We start from the raw sequence: 25,870 nt of genomic DNA, 5'->3' as shown, positions 1-25,870 counted from the left end.
TGCTGCCTGCAAGTCCCGTCCGCCGCAGCCTGCCCGCCCTGCCGTACCTGTATACGCAGCATGGGCGCGGGAGCGTGGCGAGGGGCCGGCCGGCCGCCGCCTCCGCATCGCGCGCGGGCCGGGCCCTGGCTGCTGGTGCTAGCAGTTGCGGCATTATTGCGCTTGTGTACCTGTGTGACCGCACCGGCGCCGCGCGTCGTATATCGTACAGACATGGGAGCCACCGAGGCCCGAGGGCCTGGCCGCTACACGCCTCTCGCCTCGCGTGCTCAGCATCAATGCGGCGCCAGCCAATGCATGCCATGCCGTCTGCAGTCCGTAGAAGCGCTGTAGATGGCCAGTCCGGAGCCCACACATGCAGAGGTGGTGAGCCGAGGGCTCTCTCGGGTCTCGCAACCTCTGACCGCATGGGCCCGGCTGGGCAACTCACCGCGACCGTAGAGTGAAAACGAGAGGAAGATAGAAAGAGACGTGCGCCAGCGGCCGAGCGAGCCTGCCCTGCCCTGTGCCTGCGCGGTTATAAAACGCTAGGGTAGGGGAGAGAGGGGAGAGCAAGACGAGAGGGCTTGGCGAGGTGCGGCGGGTGACTATAACCACAAGCGCAGCGCGCAAAGGAGCAAAGGGGGGAATCTCGCCATGGCCACCAGGCCGGGCCCTTTGACTGAATGGCCATGGCAAAGGCTTGGCAACTTCAAGGTGCGTAGCACGGCAGGCATGCGTGCATGCATGATGCTTGCTACTCCCCTCTCCTCTTTCATTCGTATTCTTCATCATCGTCCTTGCTTGGCTTCCGCCTGCGTGTGAGATCTATCATCTATGCGCCATGGCAGTTTCGTTGCTAGCCGTAGGACTACCGTCGTCTGTACTGCTTGCTTGCGTGATGGTGAGCTTGAGAGAGCTTCTTCTTCAGCTAGGAGGTTACTGGGTGTGTGTACATCGCGCGTACGTGAGTAAACAAATTAATTAAAACGAGATTATTCTAGCACTAATTCATGCGTATGTAACTGCTTTCTGCAAGGAGGCGATGGCAGTGTGCTGCCCTTATTTTTTTTTCCACTTCAAAGATGGTGATGACGGCGTTGTCATTATTTAGGACGCTGTTACATTGTCCCCATAGGCCATATATAGCTTTTGGCTTGCTTAAGTCCATCACATTTATCAAGGCATCAACACGTTTCTGTACAGTAGATAATAACGTCCCACAAAAAAAAGAAAGAACTGTTCATACTTTTCCGTATTTATTATTGCCTATACTACTAAAAGAAGGGGGCCAGGGGCAATTTCTTATATAAGAAACTAAAATAAAATAAAAAGCTCATCATCATTTCGTGTTCTTATGTCGGAGACAAAGTTCAAGCGTTTTTTTCCATCTTCTGAGATATAATACTGTAAGCATATAAATGTAGCCAGGCGCATAACAAAGCCAACAATCCTGGGTACAAATAAATGTGTGTGCTCTCCTGGCTCTTTTGGGATAGACATGCATATGGCATGGTTACACTACCAGATCGGCAGATCCGATCATCTGATCGAGATGGACAGGGGATGGGAATTAGGCCCCCGATCATATTTCGCTCTCAGTCCTCACGGATGATCCTCGCCATCAAAGCCAACCTCAAACTGAAGCGCGCGGTGCCACGCCATGCATGCGTTTACCCTGTTCGTTTAATTGTATCAGTCATGCTTATCAGCTATGATACAATATTTTTCTCTCACAACAAAACAGCATCAGCTGACGTATAAGCCATAGAAACGATGAAGCAAACATAGTTCATCAATTACGTACATTCTGAGTGTAATCTGACTGACAGTGACAATAATATCGTCAGCTAGGTAGCTGTTGGTTTGTGGTCTCATTCATGAGTGGAGTGGAATTCATGCATGCAGTACTTGGTGATGGGTCCCGTGGTGGTCCACGGCGCGCGGCGGGTGCTCGCGCGGGGCTGGGGCGACATCGACCTGGCCTTCGCGCTCATCCTGCCGTCGCTGCTGCTGCGGATGGTGCACAACCAGATCTGGATCAGTGCCGCCCGCTACCAGACGGCGCGCAGCAAGCACCGCATCGTCGACCGCGGCATCGAGTTCGACCAGGTCGACAGGGAGCGAGGCTGGTGAGCAAGTGCTGTGCTGCTGGTTCATCGATCTCTTTCTCAGTCTTCGATAGCAAAGCTAGCTAGCTAGCTGTTGCCTGTTGGATCGGCATCAGCAGATGAACATGAGCATGGTCATGCATTGCAGGGACGACCAGATCATCCTCAACGGGCTGATCTTCTACGTGGGCTACCTGACGATCCCGAGCGTGAGGCACTTGCCGGCGTGGAGGACGGACGGCGCCGCCGTGATGGCGCTGCTCCACGCCGGGCCCGTGGAGTTCCTCTACTACTGGTTCCACCGGGCGCTGCACCACCACTTCCTCTACTCGCGGTACCACTCGCACCACCACTCCTCCATCGTCACCGAGCCCATCACCTGTAAGTAATGCTAATGCTGATGCATCGCTTCTACTACTAGCAAGCAATGGACTAAAGGAAGAATAAGTTCGTATGTGCTCTGGCTGAAGCAAGTAACAAAACACATCGATCCGTGTCCTGTTCTGTTCGTTGTAGCTTTACTGAAGAAAACTCGACGTAGTGTCCGAATTTTTTACATTTTAGCCCTTTTTTTAAGTTTCTCACAAATTGCCCTTTTACATTTTAGCTCTTTTTATGAGAAACTTTTAAAAAAAAGAGCTAAAATGTAAAAAATTCGGCGTGTACCTTGTTGATGTAATATTAGAGCCAATAAGAGCCAACAACACATCTCACACAGCAAGTACAGAAAAAATGGCCACACGCGAAGTGAATGGGGGCCTTGCATCGACAGCATCCATACATGATAGTACAGTAACGTGGATGGAGCCGTTTACCCATTTACTGCCCTCCATCCAACCAGAAATGTCTTGGGCCTGGGCCTCTCTATCATTCAAGCCCCCTGACCCATCAACAGTGCGACCCCAGCCACCGCCCTAGGCCCTACCAACCACCACACTACAGGCTACAGATACAGTGTAGTACAGGACCACGTGTGGTCTCAACGACTCTGAGGCGTCTACTGCACGCACTGGATCGGGCTGGGCCCGTCCGGCCCGTTCCACTGTCCTATCTTCTGTGTGAAATAAAAACGGCGCATGTGATTGCTCTGAGAAAGCTGCCGTGGCATGTTTTTTGTTCGGCTAAGAGTTAAGACACCCTTTCCAATATGGACCCAAATTGGGCCGGAAAACACTGGATCTGCTGAGTGAAAGCGACTACTCATGCAACCGTGCAGTGTTTCAGGATGTTAGCGATGAGACTAGCTTGCCCCAAGGATCATTGAAAACCAGCCATCTTAGATTTTATTGGGTTTTACCATGCATCGGTAAATTAAATTTTACTGGGTTTTATTACTGGGGTTTACCATGTATCTTGGAGTCTGCATTAAGGTTTGTGTTGTTCATGTTTCCTTGCTGCAGCTATAACACTGTAGCAGTCATGTACAGATAGACTACTGACCCTGTTATAGTGGACAATTGCTCCTCGATTCGTACTAACGCACTTACCTAATGCAGCGGTGATCCATCCCTTTGCTGAACACATGGTCTACTACTTCCTCTTTGCGATCCCCATGCTGTCGACTATTTACATTGGGAATGCCTCTGTTCTTGGCTTTGTGCTCTACATCGCCTACATCGACTTCATGAACAACATGGGGCACTGCAATTTCGAGCTGGTGCCCAAGTGGATGTTCCAGGTCTTCCCTCCTCTCAAGTACCTCATGTACACGCCATCGTAAGTGCTACACAAAAGTAGCAAAAAAATATTTGGGCTCATTGATTCCTAACATCTCGCAAAACACAATGTAACATTTGTTGTTGTTGTTGTTGTTGATTTCATACAGGTTTCATTCTCTGCACCACACGCAGTTCCGCACAAACTACTCGCTGTTCATGCCATTCTACGACTACATATACAACACCATGGACAAGTCATCTGATCAGCTGTATGAGAGCTCACTCAAGGGAACAGAGGAAACACCTGACCTTGTTCACCTCACGCACATGACCGACCTGCAGTCGGCCTATCATCTACGGATTGGATTCGCCTCCATAGCGTCCAGACCGTCTGACAGCTCCATGTGGTATATGTGGGTGCTGTGGCCTGTTGCGTGGCTGTCAATGGTGCTTGCCTGGGTTTATGGGTCCTCTACGTTTGTGGTTGAGAGAATCAAACTAAGGAAGCTGAAGATGCAGACATGGGCAGTACCAAGATACAACTTCCAAGTAATCAACTTCTCCTCTACGTATGGCTTTCTTTCTATCTGATGGTGTGCAAACTACTGACAGTTTTTTTTTTCTCCCCTGCAGTATGGCCTGAGCTGGGAGAGAGAATCGATCAACGACTTAATTGAAAAGGCGATATTAGATGCTGATGCAAGAGGTGTTAAAGTGCTCAGTCTAGGACTGTTAAACCAGGCAAGAAATTATTACTTTACAACTCTTGTTGAAACTATAAGACTAGGTGCTTACCTCAGTGTGGCCTTTTCTTTGTACCTTCTGGGCGCAGGCGAAACAGCTAAACGGTGGTGGTGAACTATTTAGGCAGAAGTATCCAAAATTAAGAGTTCGCCTTGTCGATGGAAGTGGCTTAGCGACTGCTGTGGTGCTCAAAAGCATTCCTCATGACACAAAGCAAGTTTTTCTTCATGCAGGCCCTTCTAAGATAGCTTCTGCCACAGCTTTCGCATTATGTGAGAGGGGCGTCCAGGTATGTTTATACTTTATACAATCCTGCATATCTTTTTTGCATTATCCTGTACCTACTTACAGTTTTTCACTGAAAATGGCACTACACTTGTTTGGTGGATCAGGTGATCATGAATCCAAAGAAGGAATATGATACGCTTAAGTCACAGATTGCAGATAGCAAAGCAAGCTACTTGAAACACTCCAGCAACAACACGCCTCAGGTAAACGTTTGTTTTAAAATGGGATTTCCCATTTTTTCTATATATTAAAGGAAAGGTGTCAATTGCCAGAAAAAAAAAACTGAGAACCAATCCAGTTAAGTTTTATATGCTCCTTCATAAGGATGTTAATGGGCAGATCTGAAACATTATAGTTACAAAGCATGTACAATTGACAAACCTAATAGATTCTAAACTATGCTGGAAGTTAATATAGGAAGTCAAAAGAAAAGCATTTAACTTGCCTTTGGCATGAAATGTGAGTACAGACTTGATCATGGTGAAAACAGCTGTTGGAGCCTATCAAGTAGTACAGGAGCACAATGCCTTAGTGGATTCTTCTAATAGTAAACAAAGAAAATATCTTATCGTGCGAAATAGCTTATACTGTTTTAAAATGGGAATGTACTAATAAATAAAATTAGCGTACTAAAGAAAAGGTGTTAATTGCCAAGCAGAACCGAGCCAGTTAAGCTTGATATATACTCCATATGTGCTCCTTCATATGGATGTTAATATTGGACAGACCTGAAACATTACAGGAATAGTAAGCATGTCCAGTTAACAAACACTACAGATTGTAAATGATGTTGGAAATAAAAGAAGGGAAAACATTTAATTTAGCCTTTTTCATGAAATGTGAATACAGGCTCAACAAAAGTTACTTGGAGACTAAGTAGGACTGGAGCAGAGTGCCTTGATAGTAGTAACCAAGGATATCCTTTAAAAAAAACTTTTTTTTCAGAAAAATCGAGAAATACTGTCATGGAGTTCAGCTTATACTGATGGTGATTTCTTAAACTGCTGCAGATTTGGCTAGTAGACAACATTGACGATAAAGAACAGAAGATGGCACCACAAGGAGCTATATTCGTTCCAATCTCACAGTTCCCCGTCAAGAAAATTCGCAAGGATTGCACTTACTTGAGCACTCCAGCAATGAAGATCCCTGAAACAATGCAGAATATCCATGCCTGCGAGGTAACAATGATAATGAGTATAGTTAATCCACTTCATCAAATTTGAGGAGGAAAAAAAGGGAAATATAAGGATGTATTTTTACCGAGCCTTTTCTGAGCATGATTTTATATGTTTCCTTGACAGAACTGGCTGCCAAGAAGGGTGATGAGCGCTTGGCGCATCGGCGGAATACTTCACGCCCTGGAAGGATGGACCATGCACGAGTGTGGGGATGCCATGATACATACTGAGAAAGCATGGTCAGCTGCTATCAGGCACGGATTCATTCCTTTGACTAAAGGTTGAGGAGCTTTCAAAGCCCGGACTCTGTAGGCTGGGAGATGTATACAACTGCAGCTCTAGATGGCATTCGACAATGCTGGCAAACTATGTTTCAGCATGATTCTAGCTGCCCGGTATAAAAGCCAACTATGGTCTTGATGAGTCGTCGGGGAGGCACATCATGAATGCCTACCTTGATTCCAATAGCTTAGTAATTATACATATGTTGTGTCATTGTATGATGCAGGTGTGAGAAACTGCTTTATGGCATGTGTGAGAAACTGCTTTATGGCGATTTGGGTTGTCCCTTTGAATTTCTGGTGGGCAGAAAAGACTAGGAGTCATACAGTGTTCAATTTCTGGTGGTGATGCCTACAACAAGACGAGCCCGGGTTCGATTCCCGGCTGGTGCACTTGTCCTTTTTTAATGTAACAATTCTTTTTTTCTGCTAGATAGATAGATGTGTGTGTTTTTTTTTGTTAGCATAAGCTTTTGCCGTCAGTGCGCATACGGAGAGCCGATCTCGCATCGATGCAGAACAAGCAACGTCCCTCGAATCCAACGATAAACTGCGTGATTCAGCAGCCCTGCACACGTGACACAAATTTTATTTTCTCTGAAGACGTTTAGAAAAGCGTGCGCAATCTGCTTGACAGCATCATCGAGGCGACAAAATTTTAATGTCATGTCCAACAAATCATGCAAGAACAGAGAGCAGGTTTCCAAACAGGCAAAGCCGCAAGGAGCCCATGAGCCAGGGTAGTTTGTAGGGTATCAGTTAGCACGACAAGCATTGCAATAAGATGGTCCAAACGACCACAGGATTACCAATTGATAAAAACCCCTAAGTTAACCTAGTCAGATCCGTCGGAGTGCTCAGTCACATTCCACAATTGCTTACATCTCTTGCTGACAAAATAATCGAGAACAATTGTTTCTAGTAAGCCTGGTAGATCAACGTTTCTTGAACCACCCCTGAATCAGTGACCTAGACGACACCATTTGTCCATGCCCCGAGCAACTAACTCTAGATTCAAAGGTAAGCAAGGCATCATCTGTCTTGACGATGAAAGAATGGGACCTAGCACAATTCTGCACCGCCTTGTCTCTCTTGAATATTCTCAGGATAACACCAGAGCTCTAGATTTAGATCCTCCTGTGAAAGCATGTCAGCCTTTACAGTCAGCTGATATAGCCTAAGCGACAAAATATCACCAGCAAAACAACCTATTGAAACAAATTAAGCAATGCTAAATGACTACAAACTCAGATTTTTCGGACACAAAAGTGATTGGGTATATATTTTATCCAGTTGGTGCCGAATCTAATTTGAGTACAATACCATGATGTGTGCCAAATCTAATTTGGGTACAATACCACGGTGCTTGAGACCATATTAATTCTCCAGCAGAGAATTGTTTACACATGAATAGACAGAGAACATAATAATTGCCTAAAAGTAGGAAATAAGCATTAGATCACAAAACATCACCAACAAACAGCACTTTAACCTAATCAATCAAAGTAAAATGGCCACAAGCACAGAATTGAACACAAACTGTTGGAATGTAATATGGCAAGTGGGCCTGTCCACAATGCCTATATATATGTACGCTGACTATTCATGGTAATGCAATGAGAATTCCTCCAATCACTTCTATCATGGTATCACGAGACGGTAACGATCTCTGTTCCTCTCGCTTCCGCAATTAGCGCCGCGCCGCTGCTATTCACGAGCGCCGCGCCGCCGCCGCTGCGATCTCGATCGGCGGCCTCACCCCGCGACCGCGCGTGTCTATGGCGCCTGCGCGACGCGTCCCGTCCTCGCGCGCCCTACTCCTTCCCGCGACGGATCAAGACTCCGCGACGGACCGGGCTTCCGCGACGGATCGCGACATCGCGCATCCGCGACACCCGTCCGCTACTCCGACGTGCATCGCTACTCCGACGTGCCTGCGATCGTCTGATTGGCCAGGTGCATGCGATCTGCTCCAGGCATCCACGTACAGGTGATCAGCCAGGACTACGTTGCTCCAGGCCTTCATCGCGTGATCGGTAGGTGCACGCCATCTGCTCCGGGTGAACGTCTACATCGTCTACGTTGCCCGTCCGGCTGTCGTCTACGTCGCTCGCCCGGCTCCTGATCCGATGGCCGAAACCGACGCCGAGCGCCAGGCCCGCGAGCAGCGCGAACGCGACGCTGAGGAGGCCCGCCGCAAGGCGGCGGCTGATCGCGCCGCGGCTCTCGATGCGTACGAGGCCAAGTACGCCGCCGTCCACGCCGCCGCCATCGCCGTCCTCAACATCAAGGTCCTCGTGCCTCTAGTTCTGGATCGCGCCGCCGACAACTACAACCGGTGGCGGTCCATGTTCCTCGTCGTCCTGGGCAAGTACGCCCTAACGGACCATGTGCTCTCCGACGTCGCCAACGCCGATCGACCGGCGTGGGTGCAGATGAACTGCACCGTGCTCACCTGGATCTACTGCACGATCTACGCCGACCTCCAGCAGTCGACGATGCACCGCAAGCCAAACGCACGCGGCGCATGGCTCTACCTTGAGAACGAGTTTCTCGGCCAGCGCGAATCACGCGCCCTGCTGCTCTCGGCGGAGTTCCGCACGGCAAAACAGGGGTCGGCCTCCATCACCGACTTCTGTTGTCGTCTCGAGACGATGGCGGCAACCCTCAGCGACTACGGCGATCCGATCGGGGATCGAACCCTGGTCCTCACTCTACTCCGCGGGCTCAACGGCAAGTTTCGGCCCATGGTCTCCAACCTCAAAATGCGGCAACCTTTTCCCACCTTCGAGGAGGCTCGCATGCTCCTCCTGCTCGAGGAGATCGACATCGACGACGACGCTGCAAGCGAAGCTGCCGAGGCATCGGACCCGCCGGCATCCTCCACGTCGACCGCGCTCGTCGCCGCCCAGCGCCCTCCTGCTGTGCGCACCTACGCCGGTCAGGGCCAGGGCGGCCATGCTGGCCACGGTCTGGGCGGCTACGCCGGCCACAACCAGGGCGGCCAAGGCGGGAACGCTGGCCAGGGCGGCTCCCAGCGCACCGGCCGTCGCCGCGGCGGCCGCGGCCGCAATCAGCAGCACCAGCAGCAGGCCTCCAATGCTGGAGGCGGTTCTCGTCCCCCGGCACCGTTCTACAACCCGTGGACGGGCACCGTGCAGCTCTGGCCATTTTCGCCGAGTGCTCCGGGGACACCGTTTCGACCTCCGCCGGCCGCCTTCACCGCTGTTCCTCAGCAGCAGCAGCTGCAGTACATGCAGCAGTTGTACGTGCAGCAGCAGGCGTACACCCTCGGTCCCCCTCCAGGCTTCGGCTACGGAGGACCATCATCGCCACAGCAGCAGCAGCCCTGGAACCCCATGCAGGGCGTGTCCTGGGACCCGTCCGCTCTCGTCAGCAACTTCAACACCATGACGCTGACGCCTCCTCCACCAGCCGAATGGTATGCTGACTCCGGTGCGGGTGCTCACATGGTCAACAACGCTGGTATTCTCTCCACCCTTCACCCTCCATCGTCATCTAGTCCTTCATCTATCATTGTTGGTAACGGAGCTTCGCTTCCCGTTACATCTACTGGGTCACACTCTTTTTCCACTATACGACGCCCACTTGTTCTTTCTAATGTCTTAGTGTCCCCTAACATTATTAAGAATTTGATTTTTGTACGTCGTTTCACTATTGATAATAATTGTTCCATTGAGTTTGACCCATTTGGCCTCTCTGTGAAGGACCTTCAGACACGGAGCGTGATCGCCAGGTGCAATAGCACGGGTGATCTCTACCCGTTCTTCCCAGCACCTTCCAGCACCACTGCTGCCCTTGCTACCGCCTCATCGTCAACCTCCCTCTGGCATCGTCGCCTCGGTCATCTTGGACACGCGGCTTTATCCCAGCTCATTAGCTCCAATGCAATTTCATGTAATAAGCACAATATAGACCATGTTTGTCATGCCTGTCAGCTAGGTCGCCATGTGCGCCTACCATTTAGTGTGTCAAACTCGCGTGCCACTCATCCTTTCGATTTAATACATTATGATATTTGGACGTCTCCAGTTGTCAGTGTGTCAGGCTATAAATATTATTTAGTCATTCTTGATGATTGCACTCACTACACCTGGATGTTTCCATTACGTCTTAAATCTGATACTTTCGGTGTTATCACTTTTTTTCCTATGTGCGCACGCAGTTCGACTCCTCCATCAAGGCAGTTCAGTGCGACAACGGCCGCGAGTTTGACCACTCCTCGGCTCGCACGTTCTTCCTCACTCATGGAGTCGTTCTTCGAATGTCGTGTCCCTACACCTCTCAACAGAACGGACATGCTGAACGCACTCTTCGCACCATCAACAACATCGTGCGGTCCCTTCTGTTCCAGGCCAGTCTTCCTCCTGTCTATTGGGCTGACTCCCTTCACACTGCCACCTACCTCCTCAATCGTCACCCAACCAAGACTCTAGACGGCCACACACCTTTTTTTGCTCTCCACGGCACACAGCCCTCCTACGCTCATCTTCGAGTTTTTGGCTGTGCGTGCTATCCCAACCTCTCGTCCACAGCTCCCCACAAATCATCTCCTCGCTCCACCTTGTGTGTCTTCCTCGGGTACTCCTCCGATCATAAAGGATATCGATGTCTCGACCTCCACTCCAATCGGATCATCGTCTCCCGTCACGTTGTGTTCGACGAGACGTTGTTTCCGTTCTCCAAGATGTCCTCCACTCCCTAGGATCCTGACACACTAGCCTTTTTGGACGATGCTGATGATTCATCTTCGCCTATTTGGCCAAGAGCTGTGACTGCAGGTACTCGTCTTCCCGGGGGCATGGATGCCGCCCTAGGGACACTCGGCGCCCCCTCCTCTGGCGCTTCGGCCAGGGCCGGCCACAGCAGCCAGGCGGCTGGCCACGGCCACAGCAACCTAGGCCAGGGCGCCTCCCAGGGCGCCGCCTTCTCCACCGGTTCGGCTGGTGCTGCTGCCCCTGCGGACATAGTGTCCCAGGTCGTTGCCAGCGGCGCCGGACGGACTACCGCTACAGCTCCAGAGGCGATCGTTCCTGTCACTAATGCGCACATCATGCGCACCCGTGGCAAGGACGGTTTTCGACAACCCGTGGATCACCTCAACCTCCACACGACGGCCGCGGCCACCTCTCCGGTGCCGTCGTCCGTCCGCGCCGCCCTCTTGAACCCGGCCTGGCGCCTCGCCATGCAGGCCGAGTTCGACGCTCTGCAGGGCAACGACACCTGGACTCTGGTGCCTCGCCCCCCTGGCGTCAACCTTGTCACCGGCAAGTGGGTTTTTCGTCATAAGTTCAAGTCGGATGGCTCTCTTGACCGCTATAAAGCCCGGTGGGTGCTCCGCGGTTTCACACAGCGTCCGGGCATCGACTATGATGAGACTTTCAGTCCAGTTGTCAAGCCAGCCACCATCAGGGTGGTCCTCACTTTGGCACTGTCTCGCTCCTGGCCAATTCACCAGCTTGATGTGAAGAATGCATTTCTCCATGGCACCCTGCACGAGACAGTCTACTGTGTGCAGCCTACTGGGTTTGTTGACTCTTCCAAACCCAATCATGTCTGTCGCCTGAACAAGTCACTCTATGGATTGAAGCAAGCTCCTCGCGCCTGGCACAGTCGCTTCGCCTCTCACATCACATCCCTTGGGTTTGTTGAGGCCAAGTCTGACACGTCATTGTTCATCTACTGCAGAGGTGCTGACATGGCCTTCCTTATACTATATGTTGATGATATTGTTCTCACTGCGTCTTCTCCGAGTTTCCTTCACCGGATTATCGCAGCTCTTCGCCGGGAATTTTCTATGACAGACATGGGGCATCTTCACCATTTTCTGGGTGTCAGTGTTCAACGCCAAGGTGACAGCTTATTTCTCTCTCAGCGACAGTACATGCTGGATATTCTGGAGCGAGCTGGTATGAATAACTGCAAGCCGAGTAGCACTCCTGTGGACACTCACTCCAAGCTCCCTGCTGATGGTGCCTCTGTTCCAGATCCTAGTCAGTACCGCAGTCTTGCTGGGGCTCTTCAGTATCTCACCTTCACTAGGCCAGATATTGCCTATGCAGTTCAGCAGGTTTGCTTGTATATGCATGACCCTCGGGAGCCCCATCTGAGCGCTCTCAAGCGCATTCTCCAGTACCTTCAGGGCACCTTGGACCTCGGATTGCACCTTCACCGGACCTCTCCAGCTGACCTCACTGTCTACACCGATGCAGATTGGGCAGGTTGTCCTGATACACGCAAATCCACCTCGGGTTATGCGGTATTTCTCGGGGACAATCTCATCTCTTGGTCGTCCAAGCGTCAGCCTACAGTGTCCCGGTCCAGTGCAGAGGCGGAATATCGAGCTGTCGCGAATGGAGTCGCCGAAGCTTGCAGGTTGCGCCAACTCTTGACAGAGCTTCGCTGCCCTCTCCGTCGTGCTACAGTGGTGTACTGTGATAATGTCAGCGCCGTTTATCTCTCCACCAACCCGGTTCAGCATCAGCGAACCAAGCATATTGAGATCGACTTGTACTTCGTCAGAGAACGAGTCGCCCTTGGTGAAGTCCGCGTCCTGCACGTTCCCACTACGTCCCAGTACGCAGACATCTTCACCAAAGGTTTGCCGACGTCCGTGTTCACGGAGTTTAGGTCCAGTCTCAATGTTCGCGGTGCTCCCAGTTTAGATTGCGGGAGAGTGTTGGAATGTAATATGGCAAGTGGGCCTGTCCACAATGCCTATATATATGTACGCTGACTATTCATGGTAATGCAATGAGAATTCCTCCAATCACTTCTATCACAAACGTGATTCAGTATTCATTTACTTAAGTTGGTGCTAAATCTAATTTGAGCCCTAGAGATTAATCACACTGAAGGTTGAAATTATATTCTTTTCTCCCAAAACAAAGCTGGTGAAAAGGCAAAAATATATAATACCAAGGCAGTACTCAGATATATTGAGCGGACCATTCTAATTCTCTAATTCTTGTGCAGAAGTTGTTTACACTCACATAGACAGACAATGTATTTGCCTAAAAGTAAGAAATCAGCATCATTAACATTTTTGTTGAAATTCTAACACAGTTTGTAGTAACTGACTTTCTTCCTTTAGAACTGCAGTAAATGACAGTTTAACGCACCATAAAAGCAACATCCGGACACTTACTTGATATGCGCCTTTTGTCCCGACAAAATTTGCTTCCACAATGGCATTTGAAAGCCTTGACAGGATGGTTGACATCATCAAAATCAATTTCATAGTCCTGCGGTTGGAATGTGCTAAAGATTATTGCATATTCTGTTAGATAACTGAAAGTAGGGCATGATATAGGTTGCCACGGCACCAGGTGGGGCAAGATGGGTAATGCAACCACAGCGGCATAAGCAGCATGGGAATGTGCCAGATTGCATGTGGTGTGCGACATCTATGCAGTCTGTTGGCTAATTTGTTCCAGTTGATTAGGAGATATAGCATCCGTACTCATCGTCCTCTCCCTCTCTGTAGCTCGCTTCAGGGCGACGAGGTGAACAACCTCTGCCACCACCCTAGGATGGAAGAAATTGGTCGTTCCACAAATTTTCCCCTAAAAAATGGCCACTGCACAGCCATGTTCGTTCGTTCACTTGCTATGAGTAGTAAAGTGCAATGGAGGATGAATAACCACAATTGCAGGAACACCACCTACCCATGTCAGTTCTTCAAAAGGCTCTACTTCTCTCGTTGTGAAGAATGCCAGCTGATAAACAAGGAGCAAGAAAAACAAGGTTACAAGGACTCAAATTTAAATTTAAGCTATAGCATCAGTAACATGGTAGCATTGCAATTGTACAGTTGTTGAGTTTCTCTTTATTTTAATAAAACTTTACAGTGGGGGCCTCCCCTGCTGTATTTTCGGTTCAAAAAAAAGGTAGCGTTGCACATACATGATAGTAGTGGTGGTCAGGCGTCTCAATCTCAACAGGAATTGCAATAATATTGCAATCAAAGCATCTGCAGTATACAATAGCATGCCAAGTTATCATGTAGATAGTATTGATTGGACAACATGGCATCAGATCTTTTTGTTTTGTTTAGATGCTGGCATCAGGAAATAATACAACCAGCAATCAAATAATCATTCATCTACTAAATACTTTACATGCATATGTAAAGAGACTGATCAGACAAAGGCAGAACAAGCAAAAATGAATAACGACAAGAAATACAAGCACAATCATGCAGGATATTAGAGATGAGGCCATTGTGGTGTATGGCGGGAGCCAAAGGGCTTCGTAGCTTATGGCCATGACTGTTTTGTTGGTCCTTGGTATTATTTAGTTTTTGTGTTTTCTTCTATTGTAATTGTCATGCCCTTCTAAGGGGTTGTTTGAGTCGCCTAGACTCCTTATTCTCCTTCTTAATATAATGATATGCAGCTCTCCTGCGTTTTCGAGAAAAAAAAAAGAAACACAAGCACAAACAAAGTCTGACCAGCTCATAGAACCATTCAATTCACAAATCGTAGAGCTTCACAAGAATCATAATGACTTTATGATCAAAGGACGTTACCCTAGTTAAGAACCATAAAGAAATATTACCTGTGGTTTATAAACCTCGCCACATTCCCATAAAAAGTACCATCTAGACAGAGGGCTTCCTCATCCTTCAGAACACCTTCAGTGCCCCAGTCAGAATCGAGTAGCACAGGATATGTATGCTTTGCTTTACCAGTCTTTTGGTTATTTTTCCCAGATAGCTCAGTGTTTCGCTCATATAGTTCAGTGTTTGTTAATATTTCACCAACATACTCACAGACAAAAGCACCACGAGGAAGATTTTCAGCAGAGCGCAAGCCCCATCCCTTTTTCCCTGGAGTTAAGAACACCTGAGGACGGAAAAAATTAAGAAGGCATACATATAAGGTGTAGTCAGCTGTTTAGAAAAAGAGTAAACAGAGAATGCATAGAATCCAAGGAAAGGCTTTTTTATTTATTTATGATGATCAGGTAACAAAAAGATGCTACAGATTGGCAGCTTGCAAGCGGCATCATAAATCCATCATATTTGTCTGTTGCACTGATTAGTGTTAATTTTATATCTAGCAGGAAAGGGTAATACCAATGATCTTAAACGGTAATAAGTTACTTCACTTGCCTGCAGCTTGCGAGTAATTCCTCGCTGAACCACACGGTTTCCACAATTTCTGGTGCAACCACATTTTCTCCAGCATTCCTTGATAAATTTCTTAATACGGTGCCCTTTACAAGCTTCAGGTTTGTTTACTCCCTTCATTTGTTCAATAGGACAAACACCCTTGCAGTAGAAGTAAGATCGTTCAAGTGGTTCCCGGAGCATTGAGACACAAGCATCTAGAAATCCTTCCTTAAGCAGGCCATCTCTTGTGTATGCAAATTCTCCACCGGTTTCTCGCGCACAAGCGCAAGGAAGTGGCTCTGCTAGACAATCTCCAAAACAACCAGAACAACAATTTTCATCTCCAATTCTAGCAAGTGAGAGGTTGATATAGGCAGCTTGGAAGGTGGTATTTTGCGATATATAGTAAAATGGAGGAGGAAGAACCCCATCCTCTCCACTGACTATTGGAATGCTCAAACATTCTTCACCCCTCGTTATATCATTGACATCATGATATTGTCTCTTCATGCCTGTGGGTAGATGCTGAATAACCTGCATATTACTAGGATTATTCTGGTTACCTCCAGAATCAGCACTACCACCATTGGGTCCAGAACCCAGATCAAGAATACAATGGCAAGTATCATCCAAAAGTTTCATGAAAGAGAAATTGGGTTCTAGGATCTTGTATGTCCTGAGGCATTTGGCCTCCATTGCCTTGCATATTGATTCAATGCCAGGCATTTGAAAATCAGAACCATTTGCCAAGGAAGGGTTGAACAAGAATGATAGCTTCCCTTTTCCAGAGTTGGACAATTCTACCTCAAAGTTGGTGGAAAAATCTTTGCTGCTTACAATTGCTTGGCTGCTACATGCATCAACCATCTGTCCTTCATGCGCAACCAAAATACCTTTAAACTTCTTATCAGTAGGGTACTTGACACCAGAAATCATGTGAGCATCTTCATGTCCTGAATGATATTGTAACGGCATAGAAAAACGAAATTAGTAATAAGTTAACAAATGTATCAGGAGTCAAGCAAAGAATATGGACAGGAGAGACAAACAAAACAGGAAATGAAACATATATCAACATCCTCATAATAGTTGAGTGTTCATTGTTCAAACATAATTTTCAAATCTGCAACACGTGAAACTATAGCTTCTACCACCATATAAACATAGAGATATGCACGGGCCTTTCTCAAATTGTCTGGCATACTAGCAGCAAGTTCTGTATATAAAAAGAACAGCACTGCAGTTAGCAAAATGATGCCCTAGGGTACTTGAAATTTACGCATCAATTCTCCTAGACCATTAATGATTTTTTCAGCTTGCAAACAGGAATGTAAATCCACTAGTTTTTAGCTTTTTTGTCAAACACATTGGAGAGCCACATATCACTTCATCATAGAAGAAAGTGTACGAGTACAAAATACATACACAAACCTCTTACTACAAGATTATTAGAACATTCATTAAGGGCATCCAAACAAGGCCGAAGTGAAATTGACCCAAAAGCATTTTCTATTCTACTCTCTCTGTTCCAAACTATAGTTTGACCAACACACTTTAACTTTGTCTAAGTCAAACTTCTTTAACTTTGACCAAATTTTAGAAAAATATATCGTCATCTGCAAGTTCAAATAATTGCACTATTAAAATATATTCAATGGAGAGTTCAATGAAACTATATATTGATGTATTTTTCTATAAACTTGATCAAAATTAAAGAAGTTTGATTTAGGACAAAGCCAAAGTGAACTATAATTTGGAATGGTGGGAGTACTATCAGTCGCTGAATCTTCTATCACCTAAACAGATAGTATTATAGAAGCAATTCAAAGATAAATTTATCAAAATAACAACACACTAAACAAAAAGAGACAAAAAAAATGATCCCTTCCTATTGTATGTTTACAACCTCTCCACTCCACTCATTCAATCATAATTCTGATTCCTTGTCAATTTAAATAGCGGGTTTAATGGGGTAAACATTGTTTAGAGAAAACACAAAACAACATCTATTTATTAAGAACAAAAAACAAGTTTCAAAAGATGGAGGAAGTATATGTAGAAGTAGTCGAGTTGAAAATATTTTTGCTGCACCCAAAGCAGCATATATTTATATAAGAAAGAAAAACACCAAAATCTATACATCCAGATAGACATGATAATCTATATTCTTTCCAATGCAATAGAAATGTGAATAATTGTGGGAATCCAAAAACAGAAGCATTAAAGTCTGAAAACCGAATACGCGTCACTGTTAACAAAACGGAAATTATGAGAGTAATCTTATAAAGGTTCATTACCGTTATGACAGCTGGGTTCCAAAACTTCAGGACACATAACTGCAAGTGGGGTCTCAAAGGTGCAAGGATCTTGACTTTCAAGTAAAGTCGAACCGTTTTCACCAATTCTTGTAGTCTCTGCACGACTTATTTTCATTTTTTGTTCCTTACTAATGATAGTTTGTGAAGACTCCAGCAATTGGTTAGCAGTGGTTCTCCCCTCAAGGGATTCTGCTTCTTGCTGACATGGCACTTCAGCCAACTCTCTCTTCACACTGCCATGCATACAAGATTTCGCCTTCTGGCCATGCTCTTTAGTCTTAAGCTTCTTCCTATGGTGGTCTGAATCCAGATTCTTCTTCTCAGCTCGCTTTTTCTGCCCTTCCTGCTACAGTGATGAGTTTGGCTTAAACATGGTAAACTAATGAACTAACAAGAAGAATGGTTCCCATATGTATTAAATTCAGCATCATATATCAGTTTCTTATTTGCCACAAAATCATTGCGCATCATCAGAATTAATTTATGTCGAAAATATGATTGCTTCAAAAAAAACCATTAAATATCTAACTAGAGATCTGAGCAAAGCCTCTACAAAATCAGAATAGAAGGCCAGAACATACTTCGGGATCTGAATCACTAAGTATAGCATCAGCCAAAACAGAATAGTTATCAGCTTCTATATGCTCCCAGTTTCCATCATATACTTTTAGCAGTTTTTTCAATACTCGTACAACAGTTTCCTTTGAGAAACCAAAATCAGCCGTTGATTTAATTGCATCATCAATTTTTTCCATGGAAGTCTTGGATAGTTCCATCCTGCTAGCAATGAAACAAGTAAGCTTCAAACATGATATGAAAAATGACCCCTCAAAGAGCAGATATTAATTTATTCCTAAAAGAATGGGAAAGATATACTTCACATCATGAAATTCGTTAAGAATACTTGCAATGCCAGGTTACAGTGGTTAATAAGCAGGGAAGATATAGGCTATAAGCAGCTTAGATTACCTTGGACTAAGGATTCTTCATTTTCTACATAGAACCATAGTTTTTGAGATTGGATCTCTATAGAAGCGTTAGAACAAGACTTAAGAGACAACTTATTCTTGCTGAATCTGATACTTCGTCCTTATATAACTCATGGACTGGTATTGGAATGGACTCATAGGAAACAAACCATATCTTATGGAAGCTAATTGATACATTCAAAATAAATCCTTATTCTAGGAAAGTAACCAAGTGTATAAGAATGGAGCAAAATAACGTGATTGACACGATGAACTTTCCTAAATTTGGCTGTGTGGACGTTTAGGTCTGCAACAGATCAGAGTGCCATAGAAACAACGCCTCAAAAGGCAATAAGCAGTAAAATTTACATTATTCTTTTAACACCTTTTTACTATCTATGGTAACTTTTAAGTTGTATTCTAACTGTAGTTCTTGTTCCTACTAAATACTAACAGTGGCGGAGCTTGAACAACATTCTATGGGGGCCCATCAGCAAATTAGGAGGGGGGGGGGACTAAGGATGCATGAACCAATTTAGCCATGGATTACTGTATGTTATTAAGAAAAATGAAGAAACTAGGGGTGGCCATTGCTAAACTAAATACTAAACTACAAAAGTATGTATCACCGTCCTACACTTCATCTCTAAGTTATCATCCACACTAGATATATGAAAATGTCTTATCAAATATTTCAGTCTGTTTGATGGAAATAGCAGCAAGGATGAAGAAATACTTTTTCTTTAATTCATGAACACATGATAAACAAACTTCTTTTCATGGGAGCATGGTGCATATATATGGCTACAAGAAGAATCAGAACAGGGCACTAACTAGTAATTGTGTGCAGAAGCCCCAAAAACTCAAAGTGATTACTTTTTTTTTGAAACGCAATGGCAGGAGCACTGCCTTTTCATTAAGATAGGAAAGAGAGTTTATATACAAGTGCTGTAGAGACCCCCGAGCAGGACAAGGGGGTAAAGAGGTGAGAAAAAAAATCGTACAGTCGTCTAGGACGATTACTCTCCCGAAGAATGAGCCATCTTCTTCTGAAGGATGTCCTCTTTCGTTCTTGAGGCCACCTGCATTGCCGTTTCGTGGGTGTTTGTGAATATTCTTCTATTTCTCTCTTTCCAAATGTTCCAGACGGTGTATATTACCAAGCCGTTGAAGCGCTTTCTGTCGTCCTTGGATATCTTGGATTGGACCTCTTCCCACCACGAGATGAAATGGGTTGGATCTTCGGCCGGGAGGATTATGCTCGCATTGAAGTGTTCCCAATGTAGAGTGAGATTCCATACTGCTCTGGTGAATGGACAAAGCAAGGCTAAGTGGAGGCACGTTTCCAACGGGCCGTTGCATAGGGCGCATCGGTCTTGGTGTGGCCAACCTCTCTTTTGTAGATTATCCGCAGTGAGGATTTTCTCTCGCGCCATGGTCCAGGCGAATACTTTGCACTTGTTTTCAGTGAATGCTTTCCATATGAGATCAGTCTGAAATGCTCTGTAGGAACCGCATAATTGTATTCTGTAGGCCGATCGGGTGGAATAGGCTCCGTTGGCTGTCCATTTCCAGGTAATGGTGTCTGGAGTGCCCGGCGTTAGGTGGATATCTTGCAACCTGATCCATAACGAGATGAATTCCTCCACCTGCGATGCTGTAGTGATCTTGCCCCTCAGAGCGGCGATCCAGCCATTGTTACGGAGCTCAAGATGGACTGACCTATTTTTACATCTCACTAATTCGAATAAACTGGGCGCAAGATGCTTTGGAGCCTCATTGTCCAGCCAGTTGTCATGCCAGAAGCGAGCTTTTTGCCCATCACCAATTGTGACTCTCGTAGATGCATTGAAAAGTGCCCGGTCTAGATCGTTGCAGGGAAGCTCCATTCCAGCCCAAGGTTTAGAAGTGTCCACCCAATCCTGCCACAGCCATCTTAAGCGCAATGCCCTGCTGAACTTGTTAAGGTCAGGTATTCCAAGCCCCCCGAGGTCCTTTGGCCTAGTTACTGTCGGCCAATTAACCAGGCAGTGGCCCCCATTGGTGTTTTCCTCTCCTTTCCAGAGAAAGGACCTTCTAATTTTATCGATGCTTTTTCTAGCCCAAGCCGCCAAAGGGAATACCGTTAGATGATAAGTTGGCATTGCTGAGAGAACGGATGAAACTAGGGCGAGGCGACCGGCTCTGTTTAGCCATTTTCCTTTCCATCCAGGCAATCTTTGCCCGATCCGCTCGATGAGCGGCTGGACGTGTACCTTCCGTAACGAACGCGTGTGGAGCTACAGGCCAAGGTAACGGCAAGGGAAAGAGCCCCTGATCCCTGCAAAGGAGGTTAGTACATGGTCTAGATCTATCTCGTCGCATCTGATCGGGTGAACGGAGCTCTTTTCCAAATTTATGTGGAGGCCCGATATATTCCCAAAAGCCTGGAGAATCACCTTGATCGCATCTATGTCTTCCTTTCGAGGGTTTATAAAAATAGCCGCGTCATCTGCGTATAGGGAGGTTCTCCATCTGGCCGTGGATGAGGGGACCGGGGAGAGGGCGCCCATCTGAGTAGCGAATTCAAGAATACGCTGGAGCGGATCCATGGCGAGGATGAAAAGCATTGGCGATAAAGGGTCGCCCTGGCGAACCCCCCTAGCGTGGTGGAAGCTCGGTCCTAGCAGGCCGTTGAGCATTACCCTCGACGTGGCTGTGCGGAAAAGGATGGATACCCATTCACACCATCGTGGGCCGAAGCCAAGGGCGCGTAGGACCTCCAGCAGGTAGCTCCAGTTCACCGTGTCAAAAGCCTTATGGATATCGAGCTTCATGAAAAGTGTGGGAATCTTTTCCTTGTGCATTTGTCTCACCATTGACTGTACATATAGGAAGTTGTCATGAATACTTCTTTTCTTGATGAACGCACTTTGGCAGTTGGAGACTAAGGAGTTGAGGTGGGGGGCGAGTCTGTTGGCCAGGAGTTTTGCAAAAATTTTTGCAAAGCTATGCATGAGGCTAATTGGCCTGTAGTCTGTGATTCTCAAGGCGCCATTCTTTTTTGGAAGCAAGACGATGTTTGCCGAATTCATTAACTCAAAGCCTTGGGAGTGTAGTTGGAAGAGATTGTTGATCGCAGCCAACAAGTCGTCTTTGATTATCTCCCAGCATGCCTTGAAGAAGGCCCCCGTGAAGCCATCAGGCCCTGGGGCTTTCTCGGATGGCATCTCGAGGACAGTACGCCGGACTTCGTCCTGAGTGAATGGTAGCTCTAGCTGCTGTAGGTTTCTTGGAGTATAGCCCAGCGCCTGCCAATTTAAGGACAAGGTCCTTGCTGTAGAGGTGCCCAAGTGCTCGCTGAAATAATCCCCGACCATTTTTTCTTTTTCATCCTGGGAGAAGACTAACCCACCCTCTTTTTGTAGACAGTGAATGTAATTTTTTCTCCGGCGTGCATTGGCTTTCATGTGAAATAGTTTTGTGTTGGCGTCACCACTGCGGATATAGGTAAGCCTGGACCTCTGCCTCATCCGTGCCTTCTCAATTACAGCCAGGCCGGTGCTGCGGGCTTTTAAGCGTTTCCTAAGTTCGTCCTCCTGATCTGAGAGTGGCCTGATTTCTTGTGCCATTTCTAGCTGAAGGATAACCTCTTTGGTGATGGCTAGCTGGAGTTTTGTGTTTCCTATTTTCTCTTTCCGCCATTTCTTCAGTCCCTTTGCAAGTCTAGCCATTTTGATGTGTAAACGTTTGATGGGTAGCATGGTGTTGAGTGGTTTCCCCCATTCAGTTTGCACCACTTCGTGGAAGCCTTCCATCTTGGTCCAGAAATTTTCGAACCGGAAGAAATTGTTGTTGAAATGATCAAGTGCGCCGTGGAGTAGCAGTGGTGTGTGGTCTGACATGAGAGATGGGAGGGAGTGGAGAAAGCACGATGGGAAGAGCAGCTCCCAATCTGGAGTGCAAAGAAGTCTGTCAATCCTAGTCATTGTGGGGTTGGTTTGCTCATTGGTCCAGGTGAAACGGCGGCCGTTTAGCTTAATCTCTTTGAGCCCCAAATCATCAATTGTCGCCTTGAAGGAGCCCATGAGGCGGCGGTTGAGATTTGTGTTATTCTTATCTTCCGCCTGGTAGATCAAATTAAAATCTCCAAGGATAAGCCACCGCTGATGACTGGGCGCGGGGATGTTTTTGACAAAAGTGATTACACCAAAGCAAGGCAACAAAGTAATATGGACAAAAGAAAAACCTCAGTGGTCTCTCAAACGCCATGTTGCAGCACAGCACACAAAAAATGGGCATGTATGAGGTGCAAGAATTTTGAGTTTTTGCACAAGATATTGCTTGTAAGACTAGAGATGCATCAAATACAGGACAACCTAAACTGTCTGGCTATCCAATGCAAGACAATAAGGATTCGGTTCATAACCCCCCCCCCCCCCCTCAAAAAAAAAAGAAAAGAAAAAGAACCCCACGCACAAAGTAAAGGTTTATCAACGTTATTTTACTACCTGGGACACTATAGCTTAATGATGGCTGGAGAACTTAGAAAGTAATTGAAATTGTTAAAACAAATACACCTCCGTTCCAAATTGTAAGCCGTTCTGCCTTTTCTAGATAGATACTCCTTCCATCCCAAATTATAAGTCATTCCAACTTTCTTGAAGAGTCCAAGCATCTCAAGTTTGACCAAAATTATATAGATAATTACAAAGATTTATGACATCAAATAGGTATAATATGAAAATATAATTAATGAAGAATCTAATGATACTTATTTGGTATCATAAATGTTATTATTTTATTATATAAATTTGGTCAAACTTGAGATTCTTTAACTCTCTAAAAAACTTGGAATGACTTATAATTTGGGACGGAGGCAGTAGCTTTTACTCGTCCCTCTTTGGAAAGTTCTTTCGGAAAATCGGGGATCGAGACCCCATTGCCATGTATAATCCTAGCTCTCTTCTATAAAGTGCACTCTGTAATCATCCTTTGGATGATTGATAAAGACAGCTGCAATACACATCGGTTTTCACGTGTCACATCTCATTGGATCAGTCAAATTACATCCATCTAGTTTGAACCCAAATCAAAGAAAACTGGATTTTACCAAATACTCCGTATGCACTATACCCTTTCATGTCACTTGCACCAGAAAAATCCAAACAGTTGCCCAAACATGAGATATATGCATTTATTTTCTCAATGCAACGAAATTTATGTACTTGGGACATAGGATCAAAAGGATATGAAATTGATTGTATTACAAATCATAAAAAAATAAAATTTGTAATCGTATTCATCTCTTCAGTGGGATTGCCAAAACCCTTTCAGAAACATACCTAGAAGTTTTGAGATTCTCTACAAAGATACATGCAGAATAATTGATCTTACATAAGGAAGCAAAATTTTAAGATCAAACTCAACTCCACCGGATGGTATGAAATTTTTCAAACATGTCACTATTCATGTAGTCTTTATCAACTTTATATCTTTCAAATGAAGCTGAGTTTTACCTTAAAATTTTGCAACCTTGTGTAAGATCAGTTATTGTACACGTCGACTTTTTTTAGAGTTTTCCAAAACATAGATATGCCATTGAGAGAGTTTCCGAACAAATCCATATTTACGGTGCACCAAGGAACATCAACATACTTGTCTATCATAAGAGCATCTCCAAGAGTCTTTCTTAAACTCAATCTCTAAATCATCATTTAGAGAGTCATTCGAATAAAAATCGCTCTTTATATCTTTTGTTATCCAACAACTTTTCTATAGGTTGTGAACGCTCTAGAGAGCCAATCTCACTCTGCCATCTTTGGCTATCGAGAAGTCCGGAATAGAAAATGATAATATTTAGAATAATTAAAGAATTAAAGAATCTGTTGAAACTTAATTTTTTCACCAAAATTTTGATTCCTATCAACAAGGATATAGAGAGGTTCTTAGAGTTGCTCTAACAATGCAAGTGGGCACTAGAAAAATGTGTAACAGGCCAGAACAACACCAAAACCTTTACAGAGAAAAGTGACAGAACAATCCCAAAACCACATCACTCTCGGAGAAACAGGCCAGAACAATCCCAAAACCACATCACTCTCGGAGAAACAGGCCGAAACCATCCCAAACCTCGGAGAAACAGCCCAGAACAACCCCAAACGGCCAAATCCATATTAGTCAGTCTCACGGAGAAACACAAACAGGCCAGATCAACATCAAACTCACCTACTCTCGTAAAAACAGGACACAATAACATCCCACATCTAACCCACATTACTCGCAACAGCAACAAGTGAGGCAAGAGACACGCATGTACCTTACCTTGCTCACAACCACCGAACGGACGAAGACCAGAAAACTGAACCACTGCGCCGCCTCTCCCACGCTTCCGCCGAAGGTGAAGCGGACCGAAAACCCCAGACTAGTCGCAGCCAAAGCAACAAAGCGCGTCAGAATTCTCGGAAACGGGCCCGAAAAACCCCACCGTGAAAACCCCATTCCGCAGTCCGCACCACAAACAACACGCAACAAAATGCAAACGCACGTACCAACTGCACGAACGCGCAACAAAATGCAAACGCACGCACCCACTGCACGAACGCGTACCTTCCTAAGTGAGCCGCCGGAGGCGACGAAACCGAGGCAGGCAGGGACGATCGGCGTTCCTCCAGCGGTGTGATCACGCCGCCGCCGGCGCGCCTCCTGCGCGAGCCGCCCGAAACGGACGGCTCCCGCTCACTCCCCGCGACGGACGACGCCAGCCGGCGCGCGATCGCCGCCACCGGGCTAGGGTTTGGAGGCCAAGCGATTCCGAAGAGGAAGAGGCGTCGTTGAGGCGAGAGAGGGCTTTTGGCACGAGGCGTGGCGTTGGCGTGGGAGACCTTTGCCTTCCGAAACAGGGGAGAAAAAGGAAGGGGTTGGCTGTACGACTGGCCAGATGGCAAAAGCGAGCCCAGGCGACGAGGAACAGAGCAAGGGGCCAAATTGCCAAAACAAGCAACACGGTGTTATGATCCCCCCCCCGGTTGCCGGTACGCTCGGCAGCCTCGGCTGTTTATCTTCCCTCGGCCGGTCGGCCCTGCCCCTGCGTGTGGCAGAGGGTTTTGCGAACAGGTCCCCAAAATTATTGCGTTTTTTTTGTTTTCGAAAAACGTGCATGCATGATGTATTGGAGTCCTATGATCATAATCGGAAAATTTAGAGCATCTTTGACAGGGCTTCTGC

At 46.4% G+C, this 25,870-nt stretch overlaps 2 protein-coding genes across 4 annotated transcripts; one reads left to right on the top strand and one right to left on the bottom strand.

Moving 5' to 3' along the window:
• The first annotated feature begins 553 nt into the window (after nt 1–553).
• LOC136477785 (very-long-chain aldehyde decarbonylase GL1-4) lies at nt 554–6,517 on the top strand. The gene is made up of 10 exons (XM_066476037.1): nt 554–696; nt 1,888–2,111; nt 2,239–2,471; nt 3,587–3,806; nt 3,916–4,297; nt 4,382–4,489; nt 4,581–4,781; nt 4,885–4,983; nt 5,791–5,961; nt 6,085–6,517. Exons 1-10 carry the CDS (start codon nt 637–639, stop codon nt 6,244–6,246), a joined length of 1,860 nt encoding a protein of 619 aa, XP_066332134.1. The 5' UTR covers nt 554–636; the 3' UTR covers nt 6,247–6,517.
• A 504-nt stretch (nt 6,518–7,021) lies between these two features.
• On the bottom strand, nt 7,022–25,617 carry LOC136477783 (histone-lysine N-methyltransferase SUVR4-like). 3 transcript variants are annotated; one of them, XM_066476035.1, is made up of 9 exons: nt 25,253–25,617; nt 18,278–18,473; nt 17,676–18,042; nt 15,379–16,331; nt 14,823–15,109; nt 14,169–14,235; nt 13,931–13,981; nt 13,411–13,507; nt 7,022–7,379 (listed from the first exon to the last, which is right to left on the bottom strand). In XM_066476035.1, the coding sequence occupies exons 2-9, from the start codon at nt 18,470–18,472 to the stop codon at nt 7,345–7,347; spliced, it is 2,052 nt and encodes a 683-aa protein (XP_066332132.1). In that variant the 5' UTR covers nt 18,473; nt 25,253–25,617; the 3' UTR covers nt 7,022–7,344. The 3 variants fall into 3 exon arrangements, with proteins under 3 accessions (XP_066332132.1, XP_066332131.1, XP_066332133.1); XM_066476034.1 differs by lacking the exon at nt 25,253–25,617 and adding an exon at nt 18,666–18,839; XM_066476036.1 differs by lacking the exon at nt 25,253–25,617 and adding an exon at nt 18,666–18,839 and having other exon boundaries at nt 17,676–18,039.
• Between the last annotated feature and the right edge of the window lie 253 nt (nt 25,618–25,870).

Source organism: Miscanthus floridulus, chromosome 8 (genome assembly GCF_019320115.1).
Source record: "Miscanthus floridulus cultivar M001 chromosome 8, ASM1932011v1, whole genome shotgun sequence".
NCBI lineage: Eukaryota > Viridiplantae > Streptophyta > Magnoliopsida > Poales > Poaceae > Miscanthus > Miscanthus floridulus.
Note: the sequence above shows the minus strand (reverse complement) of the source record. Positions and strands in the feature narration are given on the sequence as shown.

Bases quoted from the DNA above. Each gene is read 5' to 3' on its own strand.
- LOC136477785 (XM_066476037.1), top strand. From the start codon at position 637: ATGGCCACCAGGCCGGGCCCTTTGACTGAATGGCCATGGCAAAGGCTT. The intron at 3,807-3,915 runs GTAAGTGCTACA...GATTTCATACAG, and splicing joins TACCTCATGTACACGCCATC to GTTTCATTCTCTGCACCACA. The intron at 4,782-4,884 runs GTATGTTTATAC...TTGGTGGATCAG, and splicing joins TATGTGAGAGGGGCGTCCAG to GTGATCATGAATCCAAAGAA.
- LOC136477783 (XM_066476035.1), bottom strand. From the start codon at position 18,472: ATGGAACTATCCAAGACTTCCATGGAAAAAATTGATGATGCAATTAAA. The intron at 14,236-14,822 runs GTAATATTTCTT...TGTATACTGCAG, and splicing joins GCGAGGTTTATAAACCACAG to ATGCTTTGATTGCAATATTA. The intron at 13,508-13,930 runs GTAGGTGGTGTT...TTCCAACCGCAG, and splicing joins CTTTTGAAGAACTGACATGG to GACTATGAAATTGATTTTGA.